Below are 14,877 nucleotides of genomic sequence, written 5' to 3'. Positions count from 1 at the left end.
CTTTTTTGGATTGTAAGTGGAAATAGATAAATTCAGCTACTTGCTTGAATGAAGCTTTGTTTTAGTTCTCGCCTTCAATGATTAACCAACACTGGGGAGGAGGAAAAATACAATTGTACAAATGGAAGCCAGTGAAGATTTTAATTATAGAATTATGTTTCTATAACTTTAGAATGAGATAAACTGATAAAAATAATGCGAACAGAAAAAGCTTATGATTGATTTTTAACATCTTCAAATCAAAACAGAATATTTTTATCTTTATAAACATCACTATGAAATGTGCTGTATTTCCTAACCGTAAGATTGTTATGTATTCATAGGTCCCCATCTGTAATCAGTAATTTCCATGGAGCTTGTCATTTTGGAATACTGGCATCTGACATAACAGAGGGTAATAAAATTTAGAAGAAAAAATTGCCTCCTTTTAGCATTTTTTACCTCTTGATCATTTGTGTAATTGACAGGTTAGATAGGTGTGCTAAATTTCTCCAGTGAGAAGCTCCAGGTTTCCATGTAACCATGACAAGACAGATGGCGCATTAGAGTTGCAAAATTCAGGTTGAAGTTGATGTGTCTCCTTAATTTCTTCTTGTCACTAGCATTGTTTAGATTTCTGGAGGCGACTAGAGGGCAGTAGACTTCCAACCTAATCAGTGTATCCTATTATAACCATGAGTATAAAATATTAATGTTACCAACCCTTTGCAGATTTAGATTTGCCAATTTAACACTTGAGGCTGTCCATTTCCCTATAAAACATTTGTGTGTCTTTAGGCTAAATTGCTTCTGCTTATCTTTGGAATTTTGTTACCGACTAAAACATCCAATAGTAGCTTCTTTCTAGGGCCGAGAACTTGGGTTGTCCTAGGAATCAAATGTCCTTCTTGCTAATTTTTTTTCATTTTCTTCTTATTTCTGTAGTAGAATTAAATCTTTACAAGTACCTTATCTTCTCTTTCCCAAACCATTGCATCTAATTTATTCATAAAAGTCTCTTCCAAAAATTAATATTTTGGAACAGAGAGACACCATTTAACATTTATCATCTTGAATTTTTTTAAGTCAAATTTACTTACAGTAGTATCAGTGTTTGTAGTTTAAGTATTTAAACTCATATAAAATAAGCATTTCCAACTCATAAACTATTCAAATACTGGTTGTTTTTGTTTATATTATCTTCCATAAAACAAAATTTTCTATAAGAAGGAGACATTTTTGTAGAAAATTAAATAAGATTTTTAAAGTATTGAACAATTGCTATTAACAACACATATTATTTAATATGACAACTTAATGTTGACAAGTCCTGTTGACCCATGATGTGATGTATATAGAGCAAAGTATCTTGAGTGAACTCAAACAAAAAGGTAATTCCCTTTGTGTGCCTTTTAAAAGAATCTAATGGGCATTATCTCATGTAATCTTAATGCGGATGTGAGAATCAGGTCAAGGAGAGAAAATAGCTTTGTTATTTGACAAAGACCTTTTTACTTTATGAATTCGGGGTTGGTAGTTGTATATATCCTGGCCCCTTCTTCATAAAAAGTTCAGAGCCATCTTACTTCAGAGTCCTGTGAATCATCAGAAATGAAAAAAGGAATGCAGAGTTTGCAACTCTTTTGAAGTGCTTCTTAGAAATCAGTGATCGTCAGTATTGATAAGTCTATTTAACTATCAAACCAACTTCAATTCACTACGCTATGGAAAATGGATGCATAATAGTTAGCGTCATGGTTCCTATGACTTTGGAATAATAAATGCATAGAGTAGGTTCACCAAAAATACTTATTGAATTAATGAGGCAAAACTAGAATCTAGAAGATTCAAGCTAGTCAATTGTAGTTTAAGTATTTAAACTCATATAAAATAAGCATTTCCAACTCATAAACTGTTTTACACACACACACACACACACACACTTGGTCACTCTTATGTTATAAAGTTTTACACACACACACACACACACACTTGGTCACTCTTATGTTATAAAGTGCCTTAGTAGGCAACCTTCAGCTAGTAATTATAGTTTAAATTAGCTGATTTACAGCATCCGTACCAGCTCAGTAGAACAGATTATTCTGAATAACGCGCCACGTTACAGACGTTCAACTATTCCCATTTCCAGGCAGTGCGTAATCAAGATTGTGACCCTGCTGCGTATCGTTATTGCCATCTCCTCACTTCTTGAGGCCCAACAATGCCTTTATCTGTCTGTGGGTGTTTTGAAGTGTGTGTTAGAAATCCTTTGTGACTGTCCATCCTCCGATAATCAGTACTAGTAATGGATATGAAAATGTTAAAATAAATGTTGTAGATCCTTAATCCAGGCAAGCGGACACCCACGAGTAAGTCAGTTCCTGGACTCCCTGGACTACCTTTAGAATGACCTGATTTTTAGATGATTGTGTATGTGTGTGTCTGTTGTGAACCATTTCAAATTGTCTTCTCAGACCCAGAGGCAGTCGCTCTCCCTATCACTGTGAGCCATCTTTCTCTAAGCAGCCCAATAGGGATAACAAAAACCCATCTCGGTCTCAATTTAACTTTAATTCCCAGCTGCAATTTGAAATGAGACTGTAATGAACTTGAACTTGCAGCAGTGATTATCTCATACATGCACCTAAAAGCGTTCGGATACACTAGGTGCTGTTTCCAGCTGCTACTCGGAATGCGCTCACCTCTACAGAAGCAGATTTTTAAAAAAAATAACAGTATGATGAATCAGCATATTATTACTTTGAGCACGGAGGTGTTAGCCAGGTTTTGTTGTACTTTACTTTATGCATAATAGAGGCTGACAAACAGCATATAGGATGATCAGAGGATTTTTTTAAAAATGACCTATAGAATATTTCCATGAGAAGTTTCTAAATTAATAGCATAAAAGGTTAGCAATGTTATCTGGAGAAAATACAGGAAGAAAAAGGTTGATAATCTATAACAATATATAAATAAATACATTAAGTGATAAGTTGATTAGAATTATAAACTATTTCTCAGAAAAAGAACAGATCTCCCCAGTGTCTATATAACTCCCTAAAACCATTTAGGCTTTTAGGAGACACATTCATTTTATCCAAAGCATCATTTAGTATTTTATTATTAAAATACAAAATTACATTCCATGAACATGAATAAATGATCATGCCTACTTATACATTTTTTAGGCTAGCATTCAAATAGGAATAAGTTATGCCTCACGGGAATGAGAGAATGATTGCTGGTAAAAAATCAACCCAAGAAAGACCTGAATTTGGGTTCTTATTTAACATTCTTACTCTCTGGTAGAGAGGTTGGCGATTAGTAACTTACTGTCCACCCTCAACTTTCTAGGTCTAGGTTATCAAGAGATAACTGTGACACCCTGGAGAGAAATTGAGACCTGCAGCTCAATTCTGAAATAAACACTCAAGCATATTTCAGTATTTTCTGAGAAGCTGGGCCACGACTATGTTACACTCTCAGCTTTTCTTTATGTAAAGATGTGGTGGCCTGCTTTGGAACGAAGGAGACAGGATCTTCCATTTTTTCTTACAAAATACCAGCGCTAGCACCAGTATCACTAGTGTCCAGCAACTTATGGATGTCCTTTCTGTTAGTGACACAGAATGTCAGCATCCACATGCTATATGCTTTAGACTAAGCATTACCATTTCTCACCAGATTCCCTCAGAATATCTTAATGCCTAATGTGAGAGTATTTATATTTATAAAGTAAAACACACATGTACATTTCAACAATTATAAAGTGAATACCTGAGAAGCCACCACCCAGGTACCAGAAATTGCATGTTGCTAGCTCCTAAAAGCCCCAAACAGCTTTATATAGGAATTTTCTTAGGAAAATTCCACCATAAAGAAACTGGATTTTGTTGACCCAGCACTGCATATCCATCAACACTGTGGGACCGCATTGGAAAATTGTGGCACAGGAAATGAGGGAATTTAAGCACTGTCAATTTTGGCCAGTAGATAAAAAAAGGCTTTGTGTTTAAAAGAATGGTGATGGACAAAGACTTGACTGGGGGTGGGGGGTGAGTCACAATAGGGTGTACAGAGATGTGTTATAGAATTCGGTACCTGAAACCTGTGTAATTGTGTTAACCAATGTCACCCAGTATAATTCAATTTAAAAAAAAGAAAGTATTCAATGTATTTTTCACTAGAATTGTTCAGAGAAATAATATTATTTTAGAAATGTGTGCCTGTCTATAGAGCAGTAGAGAGAAGAGAAAGAAACCTATGTATTTGTTTTAATTTATACCTTTGTACAGTTGCGCTAGTTTATTAACAGAAGAACATGGGTTATACTTGAGTAATCAGGTAGCAATTTCTGGAAAAATAAATTTTAAGTAATATCTAGGAAATAAATAAGCTAGTTTAATAATAAAAGAGCAACATCATTTCTCTTTAGAAATCATTAAGCATTTTAATAATTCAGTCTGCAGCCAACCTCTCTAAATATCATTATCTCAATTATAAGATTAAATACTTATAATTATTCTGTGTAAATATTTAAACAAAATTCCAATATATATTAATAATTTTGAGTCTTATAGAAAATCATTATCAGAGTTAAATGATTATTTCAGCTACACTAAGATAAATCATAAGTCATAAAATCATAAAAACAAAGCATTATCAGAAATGATAGCTAAATACTCCTTTCTTGAAAGCATTACTATGGACTATGACTTTTATAAAAATAATTGTATGTTACATTGTATGTTTTTCAAAATTTCATTAGCCATCTTGTAGATTGTTTCTGTGTCATTTATTTAATAAATAAATATAATGACATTTGTAATGACACTACTAATTATAGTCATCATTTATTGAGTACTTAATATATGCCAGAGATGTTAAACATACTATATGGGTGCATGCTTATTTGTGTTTGTATTTAACTTTTGTTTCAACTTATGTATAGCAATACTATATTATCCCCATTTTAAAAATGACGGAATGGGAAAAGTTTAGCAAAATGATGTAGCTTGTCCAAGTAACACAACTAGCAAGAGGCAAAGCCAGATTCAAATCTAAGATTTTTGCTCTCTTGTCCATAAGCATCATGCTACATATAAATAGAGAATCTCTTTATATGATATATGGTGTGAGCTACTGGGAACTTTAAAAAACTATAGAATTTGTAGAATTAAAAGAAACTATAGGTTAATAATTTGTATTTTGGTCTTTAATCAACTATTGACTTTTTATCGATCTTTATTCAATGGCAAGTATTTTAATAAGGTAATGTGTCAGCTAATTCCTCTCCTACTAAATTAGAACCCATTAGAATACAATTTTTTGAAACAAATGGGTAACACCCCAATCCCTTTTAGCTTCATATATCTACATAAGAATATTTTAGATCACTATCAAATTAACTTTGGAATCATATTTATACAAAGTCAGTTCTTCATGATCCCCTTACCATATTGACAGCTGATTTTCAATAAATTACTTGTCTTAATTTAGGAAGAGGAATGAAAGTAAATATTAGAGCCATGAAGTTTTGGAGCTCAACACTACCACCGGACTAAAAATCTAAAGTCAACTCCTGAAATCAATGGATGCAACTCATGGGCCATTTGTTCATTGTTCTGTTGTTTTGGACAATTAGAAATGACATCTGGATTGTCTTCAATATTTCTTCTTAACACTTTGTCTTTTAATGTATCTTGAAAATTGGCATTTATTAATCTGGTCAGAAAATAAATTTCTGCCTATTGATATATTCACATTTCTGGAAAGAACTACATATATTTAATGTCCACCACATAACCACAAGTTCATATTTTAGCCAAGCTTAGCTATTGTGCAAAGTAATGAACATCAATCAAAGCATATATAATTAGTTTTATTACTTGTATTTCTTCATTCTATGTTCTTCCACCATAATTTGTCATACACAATATATCCTTCTTGATGTGAGCTCAGCTGCTGCTGTTAGTGTTTCATTCCACATTTTCTTTCTATCTCTTTGCAGTTTGATTTCCAATACATCAGTTCACATAAACTGTTACGTTACACATCACCAGTAACTACTTCCTTGTCAAAGCCAGGGATATAAAAAGCAATCTTATTTGTATAGATCACTGTTTCTCAAATTTGTGTCACGTGTTGACCTCTTTAAGAAAAGTAATCATTGCATACCTTCCTTTCTGACAAAAACATATTTTTAGTATGATGCCACCTACATATGCCCAAACATAAAACCAGGCATAAACTCCTTATGCCTCTAGCTCCTATATAACTATAAAGCCAAACCATATGTACAAATTATACAGAGAAAAACCAACAAAAATAGAGTTAGCAAAATTTGTTTACTGTGACATAGGACTGTTTTGGCTGAAGATAAATGGCATGTTCTTTCTGTGTTCTATGACGCAATTCTCCTATCGCTTTTTTAACAGGTATACAGCTTTTTGGCTCCCATCACTTAATCCAAAGCTCCATGAGTGCATTAAGCCAACTTTGTCCTCTCCCTACCCATGACTATGGCATCTAACAAGCGGGGCTGGTGTCATCGTAAACAACGATGCATGTCTCAATTTCTTGTCTGTCAACTGAAATTCTGCCACTTCTTCCCCTTGGTGTGCCCTTTGCCTTGGACGAATGGTCCCTGCCACCCTGTTATTTGCCTCACACCTTGATTACGTCATCATTGTCCTCACTGGCTTTTCTGGTTCCAGTCTCTCTGCTTCAACTACCCTGTGGAGTATTGTCCAACTCGTTTTTCTAAAACCCAGTATATCCTGTAGAAGCATAAGATCTTGTTGTGTTTCAGCCCTCCTCGTCTCTGTCCTGTACTACCTTCTATGTTCCTGCTACCCTGTCACATAAACAGCAGCCCCTACACAGTCACAGAGCAAACATGTAACACATAGAGCAAAACCACACATTCCGGCCTCTGCCTTATTCCTTTTAATTTCCTTTATAATACTGTATGCTTTTACCTAGATGCCCTCCAACTAAGTCCTGCTGGGGCAGTAGGCATCCACTGGGGTAAACTGGGCTGTGCGGGCACCCTAAGCCTGAGTCACACTGAGAACCTCTTTAGATTCAAAACCTTCGTTTCATTTACGGTGATGCTCCACGTTATTCTCTAAGTCTTCCGAGTATGTCTAGCAGTCCTGGGTAGACTGTAAGGCCACGTGTGCAGGCGCTGTATCGACACAGTTTCTGTCACGATGCAGAATGTAGAAAAAGAAATAATAGCACAGTTGTTAAGAGCACAGACTTAGACCTCAGAATTAACCCGATTCAAATTCTGTCTCTGTCTCTTATTACCAGGGTGAGCTTGGAGATTCTACCTAGTACCCCTGAGCTTTCCCAGTTGCAAAATGGGTCTTGGTCCCCACCTCACAGTTGCGGTGTGAAAGGCAGAGATCACAGGGTGAAGTGATCTATCTGCAACTGTAAAATCAACGGATCACCAGGATCTGGGTACCTAGGGGATTTGCCAGTAGTTTGCAAATACACATACTGCTGAAATGAATCGCTGGGCAATTTGTGTTGTTGGAGGTGAATGTTCAGGTGTAGTCTCAGATATCTGGTTGCTGGATGAAATAATAAAAACACAGGAAGTTTATAGTACATGTTTGTATTCTCCTACGTTGGGTGGTACCTTGGAATTTCCACGATCAATATATCAATCAATATATAAGAGTAACTAAAACAGATCATCAGTATTCAATAAATGGTAACTTCATCATGAACTTTCTATGAGCCCAGACAATACTTTATTAATGAGTGTTATAGGAGCCCATCCATTAATTTTCATCCTTCCTAGAATTATCTGTGGTTTGTAAGTTAGAGCAGCAGCAGCAGAAGCCACAGCGGCAGGTTCAGAAAGGCCAATTTCACGTCCTAATTGTCTAGAAAAAGGAACCAAAAGCCAGAGGGACTGATGAGGAACAAAGAGATTGTAATGAGTCACGTCTGCATGGTCCCCAGCTCACTCTCTCTGAAATCCCCAAGAGCGTTTTCTCACAAGAATTACCCTCACCATGTGTAATGAGGAGACAGAGTCCCAAGTGAGAAAGTGACTCCTGTCCTCTCTGTGAGAGATGGAGCGAGAGGAAATTGTTTCATTGTGTGGGAACGGAAGACTCTCATTAATCTAATTGTTCAGCACACAAGCCCAGCTCTGCACCGCTGTGCTCCTGATGAAATCCTGGCCCTCCTCAGCTTTCTCATCTGAAAAATGAAGAGTTCGGTCCGGGCCATCTCTAGGGTTCCCTTCTAGCTCCAATAGTCTGAGTTGTAGAAAGGCATTCAGCCATTCAGAAGTAGCCAAAACAAGAGAAGAGTAGAACATACTCTTTTCTGAGTTCACTCTGTGTCTTTAGTACTAAATCGAACAGAAGAGAGTCGATCCACGTAATGATTTCTGACTGATGTGCAACGAAGCACAAAACAAGAGGCTAGGAAAAGAAGCCGTGGTGCCCTTAGAAATCTCCTGGTTCTACTAGAATGAAACCACTGACACTTTATCTTTAATTTTGACCGAAAAAGTTAACTCTAAGCAATTACCGCAGCTGGCTCTGAGTGATATTTTACATGTACCCTGATAGTCATCTGTTTGACAAACAGCAGAGCCATTTTAAGAATTATTGCAGAACATTGTTGCAAGTGTCAGAAATGATGATTCTGTTAGACTCAGTCTGATTATCTGCATCAGTGTAGTTACAAAAGGGGACAGAGAGGAAAGAATGCATTTAAGATAAAATACTCTTTCCTGAGCATCACAATTTATAATGGCTACCATTTTCCCCAAGATGTCAGTCACTCCCACTTCCCATCTTTTATATGTGGTCTTTCATTCATTTCTGCTTCATTTGCTTTATTCCAGACCTTTATTACTTTATACCTGGTCTCCTTTTTTTTTTTTTTACTTATTTATTTATTTTCAGCAAGAAAGGAAGGGAGGGAGAGAGAAACAGACAGGAACATAAAGCTATTCCTGTATGTTCCCTCACCAGCAATCAGGCCGGCAACCTCTGTGCTCCAGGACAGTACTCAAACCAACTGAGCTATCTGGCCAGGGCTTGCAGTAGTCTCTTAATTGTTCTCTTTTCTCTTGTGTCTTACCTTCCAATCTACTTTATACATTCCTCCCAAAGTGTTTTTCCTAAAGTTCAACAGGGATCATGCCACTACCCACTATATAAAGAGGAATGCTAAAATTCTTTAGCCTAAAATCTGGGGACCTCTGTCATGTTAGGACCAATCAACTTTTCTGATATCATTATCCTTCTTCCTTATTACTCTTAGACTACCATCATTTTGAACTATTCAAGGCACAAAGTAGGTAAAAATATTTCTTGAATTAATACATAAATAAAAAATTCTATTTGAATTTTTAACCTAGAATTTCCCCAACTCACTTCATCACAGATATCTTAGGAATGATTATTTTTATAGAGTTGCAGTTTGTATCTTTAGAAAGGCTGACAGGTATAGATTGAAAAGGGAAATTAATCAGGATCTATAGTCAATTGAATATAACTGATATTAGGACAGAACCAATGTTGTACAAAGGAATTACTCAGCATTAAACAGAAAAATAAGAGAAAGAACCCATGTGGCCAGTAAAAAACAGCTGGGCATCTCTTAGAATCACTTATTCTCCCCAAGTAGTTACCTCTGGGAAGCCAGTTGTAAGGCATTTCCAATGACCATGATCAGGAATAGTACATTATACACAAAATCTAGTGTAAGATAATTAAGGTCATTAGCTGTATTAGAAAGTAAAAAGAAAGCAGAACCATGAATTATGCATAGTCATTTGTGTTGATAATGTGCTTCAAATTAGTAGTGTTTATGTTTATATGTTCATTGGAGGGCTTCAATTCAAACAACCATATGAAATAGGAATCCATTCAGGAGAAATATACACTTACACTGTTTGAAATTTGTATATAAATGCATAAACTCTTGGGATCTACATGGCATTGGGCTTTGAAATTATATACAATACTCTAATCATGCTAGCAGCAATAAAAAGATATTCTAATTTTATGTGACATTAATGGTTAGTGTTAGGTTCACCAAGAGGAATCACAGGCCAAGGATGTAAAACAATGGATTTTATTAACAAATCTGGTTGCAGATGGGCTGAGGCCAAAAATTGTGTCAGCCTCAATAGGAGGGAGTCTGGAGGCTCTATAGGGTTGGAAAGTTCTTGCTGACATGTGCTGCTAGGGAACTGGTAAAACCGCGTCTGCTCCTGGGAATTCAGGTGGGTCAGCCTGTGGTTAGTTGGTTGCAGGAGCACCAGAATGGTGTTTACCGCCTTTAGGTCTTCCAACCATGTCCATTCCTCTCGGGTCCGGGGTCCGTTAGATTGTGATCACTGTGACCAGCACAGTTCTAGTGAAAATGGGAGTTAGGAGGGGCAAAATAGAGCTGCTTTTTGTTCTACCTAACAGGTGATCAGAAATTCAATCTTGGCTTTATTGTCTTACTAAGCCACTGAGAACATACTGCAAAAAGTTGTGATTGTGTCACAAAATGCAAAGAGGTTAAGCTTCTAATTACTTTATTTTCCCATATTCCCTACCCCCCCATTATAACCCCTAAATGCCTTTATCTTTCAGTTCCATATTCTGATGAGTCAAGGGGGGCAGTGCTTTGAGGTGAGTGGATTCCCACTTAGTAAGGACTTGTTGATAAACAGTAAAAGCTCCCTGTTCTAGAGCTAGCCTTCAACCCATAAATAGCTACTCTTTTCCCTGAAAAAGAATAAAATGGCCAACTGTCCTGTATTGTTGAATCTTCCCTGTCTCTTTCCTCTGTGCCTCCGAGCATGCTCACCTGATATATCCTGAAACTGTTTCATTAGTCTGGGTGCCTCTGGGAAGCCCAGTGCTGCCGTCCTTCTTCCTCTCCCTGTCCCACCTCTGGACGCAGAAGCAGAAACAGAACTGGCTGCTGCCTCCCAGGCACCGCCCCTCATTCATCAGTCACTTGTAAACTAATTTCTATTTCTAAAATTATGCTGAGGGTCAAAGGTTGCAAGTCACATAATCGAATCCAGTGACATTTATTTACTTTGCAACCTCCTTCCTCCTCCTGCAGTTTTTATCACTTCAGTTAACACCTCCTATCTTTGAAATGGTGACTGTTTTCTGTCACTGCCTGTTCCTCCTTCCTTCCTCACTGGCCTCGCCCCTGCAGCCGTTCCCCCAGAGGTTTGCCCTCAGCCCTCCTCTCTGCTCATTGTCTACTCCCTACATGCATTGTTTTGTCTAATTAGCCCACCTCTGGCAGGAAACTTCCAAATTTAGGGTATAGAACCATGGTATAGGGTCTCTTTCTGCATCTATCTTTTATTATACATATCTCATTAAAGTCTTGCATCAAAGATAACATACTTTGCAGGATGCATTTTCCTCTAAAAGCTAAGCACCTTTTTATTTATTTATTTATTTATTTTACTTTTTCCTCTCCCTGATCTTCTCCTATCTAAACTTAAGATATACTCTATTTTTTAGATTCCCGCTGTTCTAGAATCTGTGACTTCCTCACCCTTTCCTTCGCCCCAACCATGTTCAGTCCTTCATCACTTTTCGCCTTGATTATCATAATAACCTCCCCCATGTGGTGGTCTCCATCTCTAGCTTATTCCGTTCCTGTCGCCGTCCTGGCTCACCCATCTGTGGATGACACTCGAACCTACTGAACTACCCAACCAGGGCCCAACATGTTTCCTTGACTCAGCCTTTTTCTCTCTGACTGCTACTTTGAAGCAGTTAAAATGAAGTCATTTTGTTGGTGCCCTGGTACAAAGAAAGGCTAGTTACATTTTATGGGAAATAGCAAATGGGTGATAGGTGCATATCCACATCTATTTATTTCTTCGTAGAATTGGCCTGTTTACCTGCCTAGTCAGGTTGCAGCAATAGAGAGGGTGCAAAGTGGTCTGATTGGTTGATGATATGGAAGGTGTGATGTTCTTGGTTTTCGTCACGTTTTGTTTTCATTTCTTGAAGCCAGCTTGCTTCCAACTTCAGCTCCCCGCCAGCCAGAAGTATGGAAAGGCGGTCTCTATTGCTCACCGCTTGCCACAGGCCTTATCTTGCACTGTAACTTCTAGAAGGCTTATCTGTACCAGTCATCAGCCCCTGGCGTGTCCATTTCCTTTTCATTATGGTACCTATAAGCCCCTTCATTTCGTTGCATCCCGGCCTAGCTCTAAGACAAGGGGATGCTGGGTGGAGCTGACAGGTGATTCAGGACCCGCCCCCCGGGATGCATCCTCCATCTCTACCTCCGGCCCTGGACGCCCACCCCCGCCCCCCCAACCAGGCACACGCAAAACAATCCACAAGGCTTCTTCACCCTTCCGGCTTCAGCCGTTGTCCCTTTGTCTTTTCCCCAGTGATTGCTTCTTTCTCTCCCTCTCCCTTGCTTCCTTTTCTCTACCCCCTTCTCAGCGCTCAAAGATCCTTTCCCCCTTCCATGGACACCTCACATTTTCTCCGTCCTGACGTTCAAGAATGGTGCGTCTATGGAGTTCCAGCCGCTCTGGCTTTCAGCACCGTGAACAGCATTGGGGCACAGGCTTTATACCACAGCCTAACAGATGAGAGCAGAACACAACCCAATAGCTCAGAAATGATTTTTCCACTGTCTCACCTACAGTTAAATGCAGCGATCACATTGCATAGTTGCCTTCCTTTATCCAAACAAAATTCACCTTAAAGACTTCCTCACAAGCTTTTTTCCCCCCTTCAGTTCTTTGATCATTTTTTATAGTTCTTTCTGGACCGCTTCCAGATATTCTCCTTTCTAAAATTCAGAGATCAAACCTGGAGTCAGCTCTCTGATAATGATCTGATGGAAGCAATCACCTTCCACCTCATCACGTCTCTCTCCCTCTCCTTTTCTTTTCTAAATTTTGTAAAACACATCGCGATGTGTTCCCAAGTCACCTGCTTGTCTTTTCTTGAGTTGTTTCTTTCTGGGCCCGTGTCCTTTCTTCCTCCGCAAAGCAGTGCTTAGATGCTATCTTGAAAGTATCATTTCTGGAGCCCTGCTTTTTCTGACAAGCAGCTATTTCCATTTTTTGGGTATTCTGTAAAACTAAAAGAGTGACATGGGAAGAAGAGTATATAAAAAGTGACGCCCAGGAGGAAGTACATTGAGACAGTCAAGTGGATCCGTCTCTTTTCTCTTGATTCAGAAACCGGAATGTGGATGTAGATAAGTCTGAGCAAGGACAGCCTGAGAGAGGAACCGCAGCGCCAACAGGCTTCGCACTCTTTCCTTTTAGCGTGCTACCCCAACTGTTTCTTCCTAAAATGTCACCTATTCTGTTGGTAGAAAAAAATATGCATCCCCAGGTACCGCAGTTATGTTGTAATAGCATCAAAGGACCACAGGAAGGTAGAGATAAAAGTGATTTTAGAGGTCACTTAATCTAATCTAACAAATGGCAGTAGATCACACCTGGCAGTTTCAGAGACATGGTGAGAAGCCTGTGCTTAAAGGATCTCAACTGTAAAGCGGAAGGAATGTATGTTTTTTTCATTAGGTGGGGATAAAAATTTCTTATCTGCTATTTGGACCTGTTTTGACACCCTTTTGAACCTGTGGAGATACTAACACCAACCCGTCTGACCTTTTGTAAGGAATGAATACACTAACGTCTATAAAGTTAACTATCACATGATAGTCTGTGGTGAAGGGAGATCTCTTTTTTTTTTTCTGAAGTGAGAAGTGTGGAGGCAGAGAGACAGGCTCCCGCAAGCGCCCGACTGGGATCTACCCGGCATGCCCACCAGGGGGCGATGCTCTTTTGCAACCAGAGCCATTCTAGCACCTGAGGCGGAGGCCATGGAGCCATCCTCAGCGCCCAACCAACTTTGCTCCAATGGAGCCTCTGCTGCAGGAGGGGAAGAGAGAAATAGAGAGAAAGGGGAGGGGAAAGGGTGGAGAGGTAGATGGGCACCTCTCCTGTGTGCCCTGGCTGGGAGTCAAACCCAGGACTTCCATACACCAGGCTGACGCTCTACTTCTGAGCGAACCAGCTAGGGTAGGAAATGTTTTTCTTTATTTCCAACACTTTCATTGCCTTTCAAGGTAGCCCAGACTTTAAACGGCAGAACCTTTGACTATTGAAATCAACAACCATCTAACCATAAGGTTTCCTCTTCTCCAAGCCAGTGGAAGTCTTCTCATTGTCATTGTCTCAATCTTTCCTAATATGCCAGGTTCCCAAGTCCACTACCATCTTCCTGTTACCGTGCTTTGCTGGCCTCTAGTCCACAGTAGCTCCCCCTTAGCATGACATGTCTAGAAATGCATGCTAAGTCCCATGGTGAGGACTCACACTTCATCTGAGAAAACATTTTGCTTAATACTGCTCTTATATAGCAAACTTGTACAGGATTATTAGAAACACTCAGTTATGTGACATAGTCTTATGTCTCCCAAGTAATTTCTTCATTTAGGGGCTTTTTCTGTGGTTAACACAATATATTTTTAATCAGATTCTGAAATCCAGTTGGAATAAAGAAAGCATATTTAAAGTGGCTGGTGGCCCCAGGGCCACAAAAGCTCATCTTCTAGGTCACTAGAAATTATCCCACACTTGATATGCTTTTATTAAAATTTCTTCTATATTTAAATAGTTGGCATAGGTTTTAACAAGTTCTGGAAATCTTGTTTTAATAATCTAATTATAAATCAAAATTTTGGAAAGATTTGGTAGATAATTTGTCATGTAAGAGTATTTTCAGTTGTTAAATTTTATGGACATTGATCTGGACTGAAAACAGGAAGTCCTTCTCCTTTATCTTACCAGACTGTGATAGAAGTAGACTGTGAGCCAGGGAAACCGCCTTCTCAGCACCCTTTCCTTGC

At 38.5% G+C, this 14,877-nt stretch overlaps 1 protein-coding gene across 13 annotated transcripts in view; it reads left to right on the top strand.

The window, feature by feature from the left end:
• Window positions 1-14,877, top strand: part of INPP4B (inositol polyphosphate-4-phosphatase type II B) — a 611,130-nt gene that overhangs the window by 583,439 nt on the left and 12,814 nt on the right. The window contains exon 25 of one of the 13 annotated variants that reach the window (XM_066385771.1): window positions 5,482-5,565. The exons of the other annotated variants lie outside the window; for them this stretch is intronic. Within the exon in view, the coding sequence (XP_066241868.1) occupies window positions 5,482-5,506 (25 nt within the window). The 3' untranslated portion in view covers window positions 5,507-5,565. Of the gene's footprint in view, window positions 1-5,481; window positions 5,566-14,877 lie in introns of those variants that run through there. 13 annotated transcript variants of the gene reach the window in all.

Source organism: Saccopteryx leptura, chromosome 1 (assembly GCF_036850995.1).
Source record: "Saccopteryx leptura isolate mSacLep1 chromosome 1, mSacLep1_pri_phased_curated, whole genome shotgun sequence".
Taxonomy (NCBI): domain Eukaryota; kingdom Metazoa; phylum Chordata; class Mammalia; order Chiroptera; family Emballonuridae; genus Saccopteryx; species Saccopteryx leptura.
The sequence above is the reverse complement of the archived record's forward strand: the minus strand, read 5'-3'. Positions and strand labels throughout refer to the sequence as shown.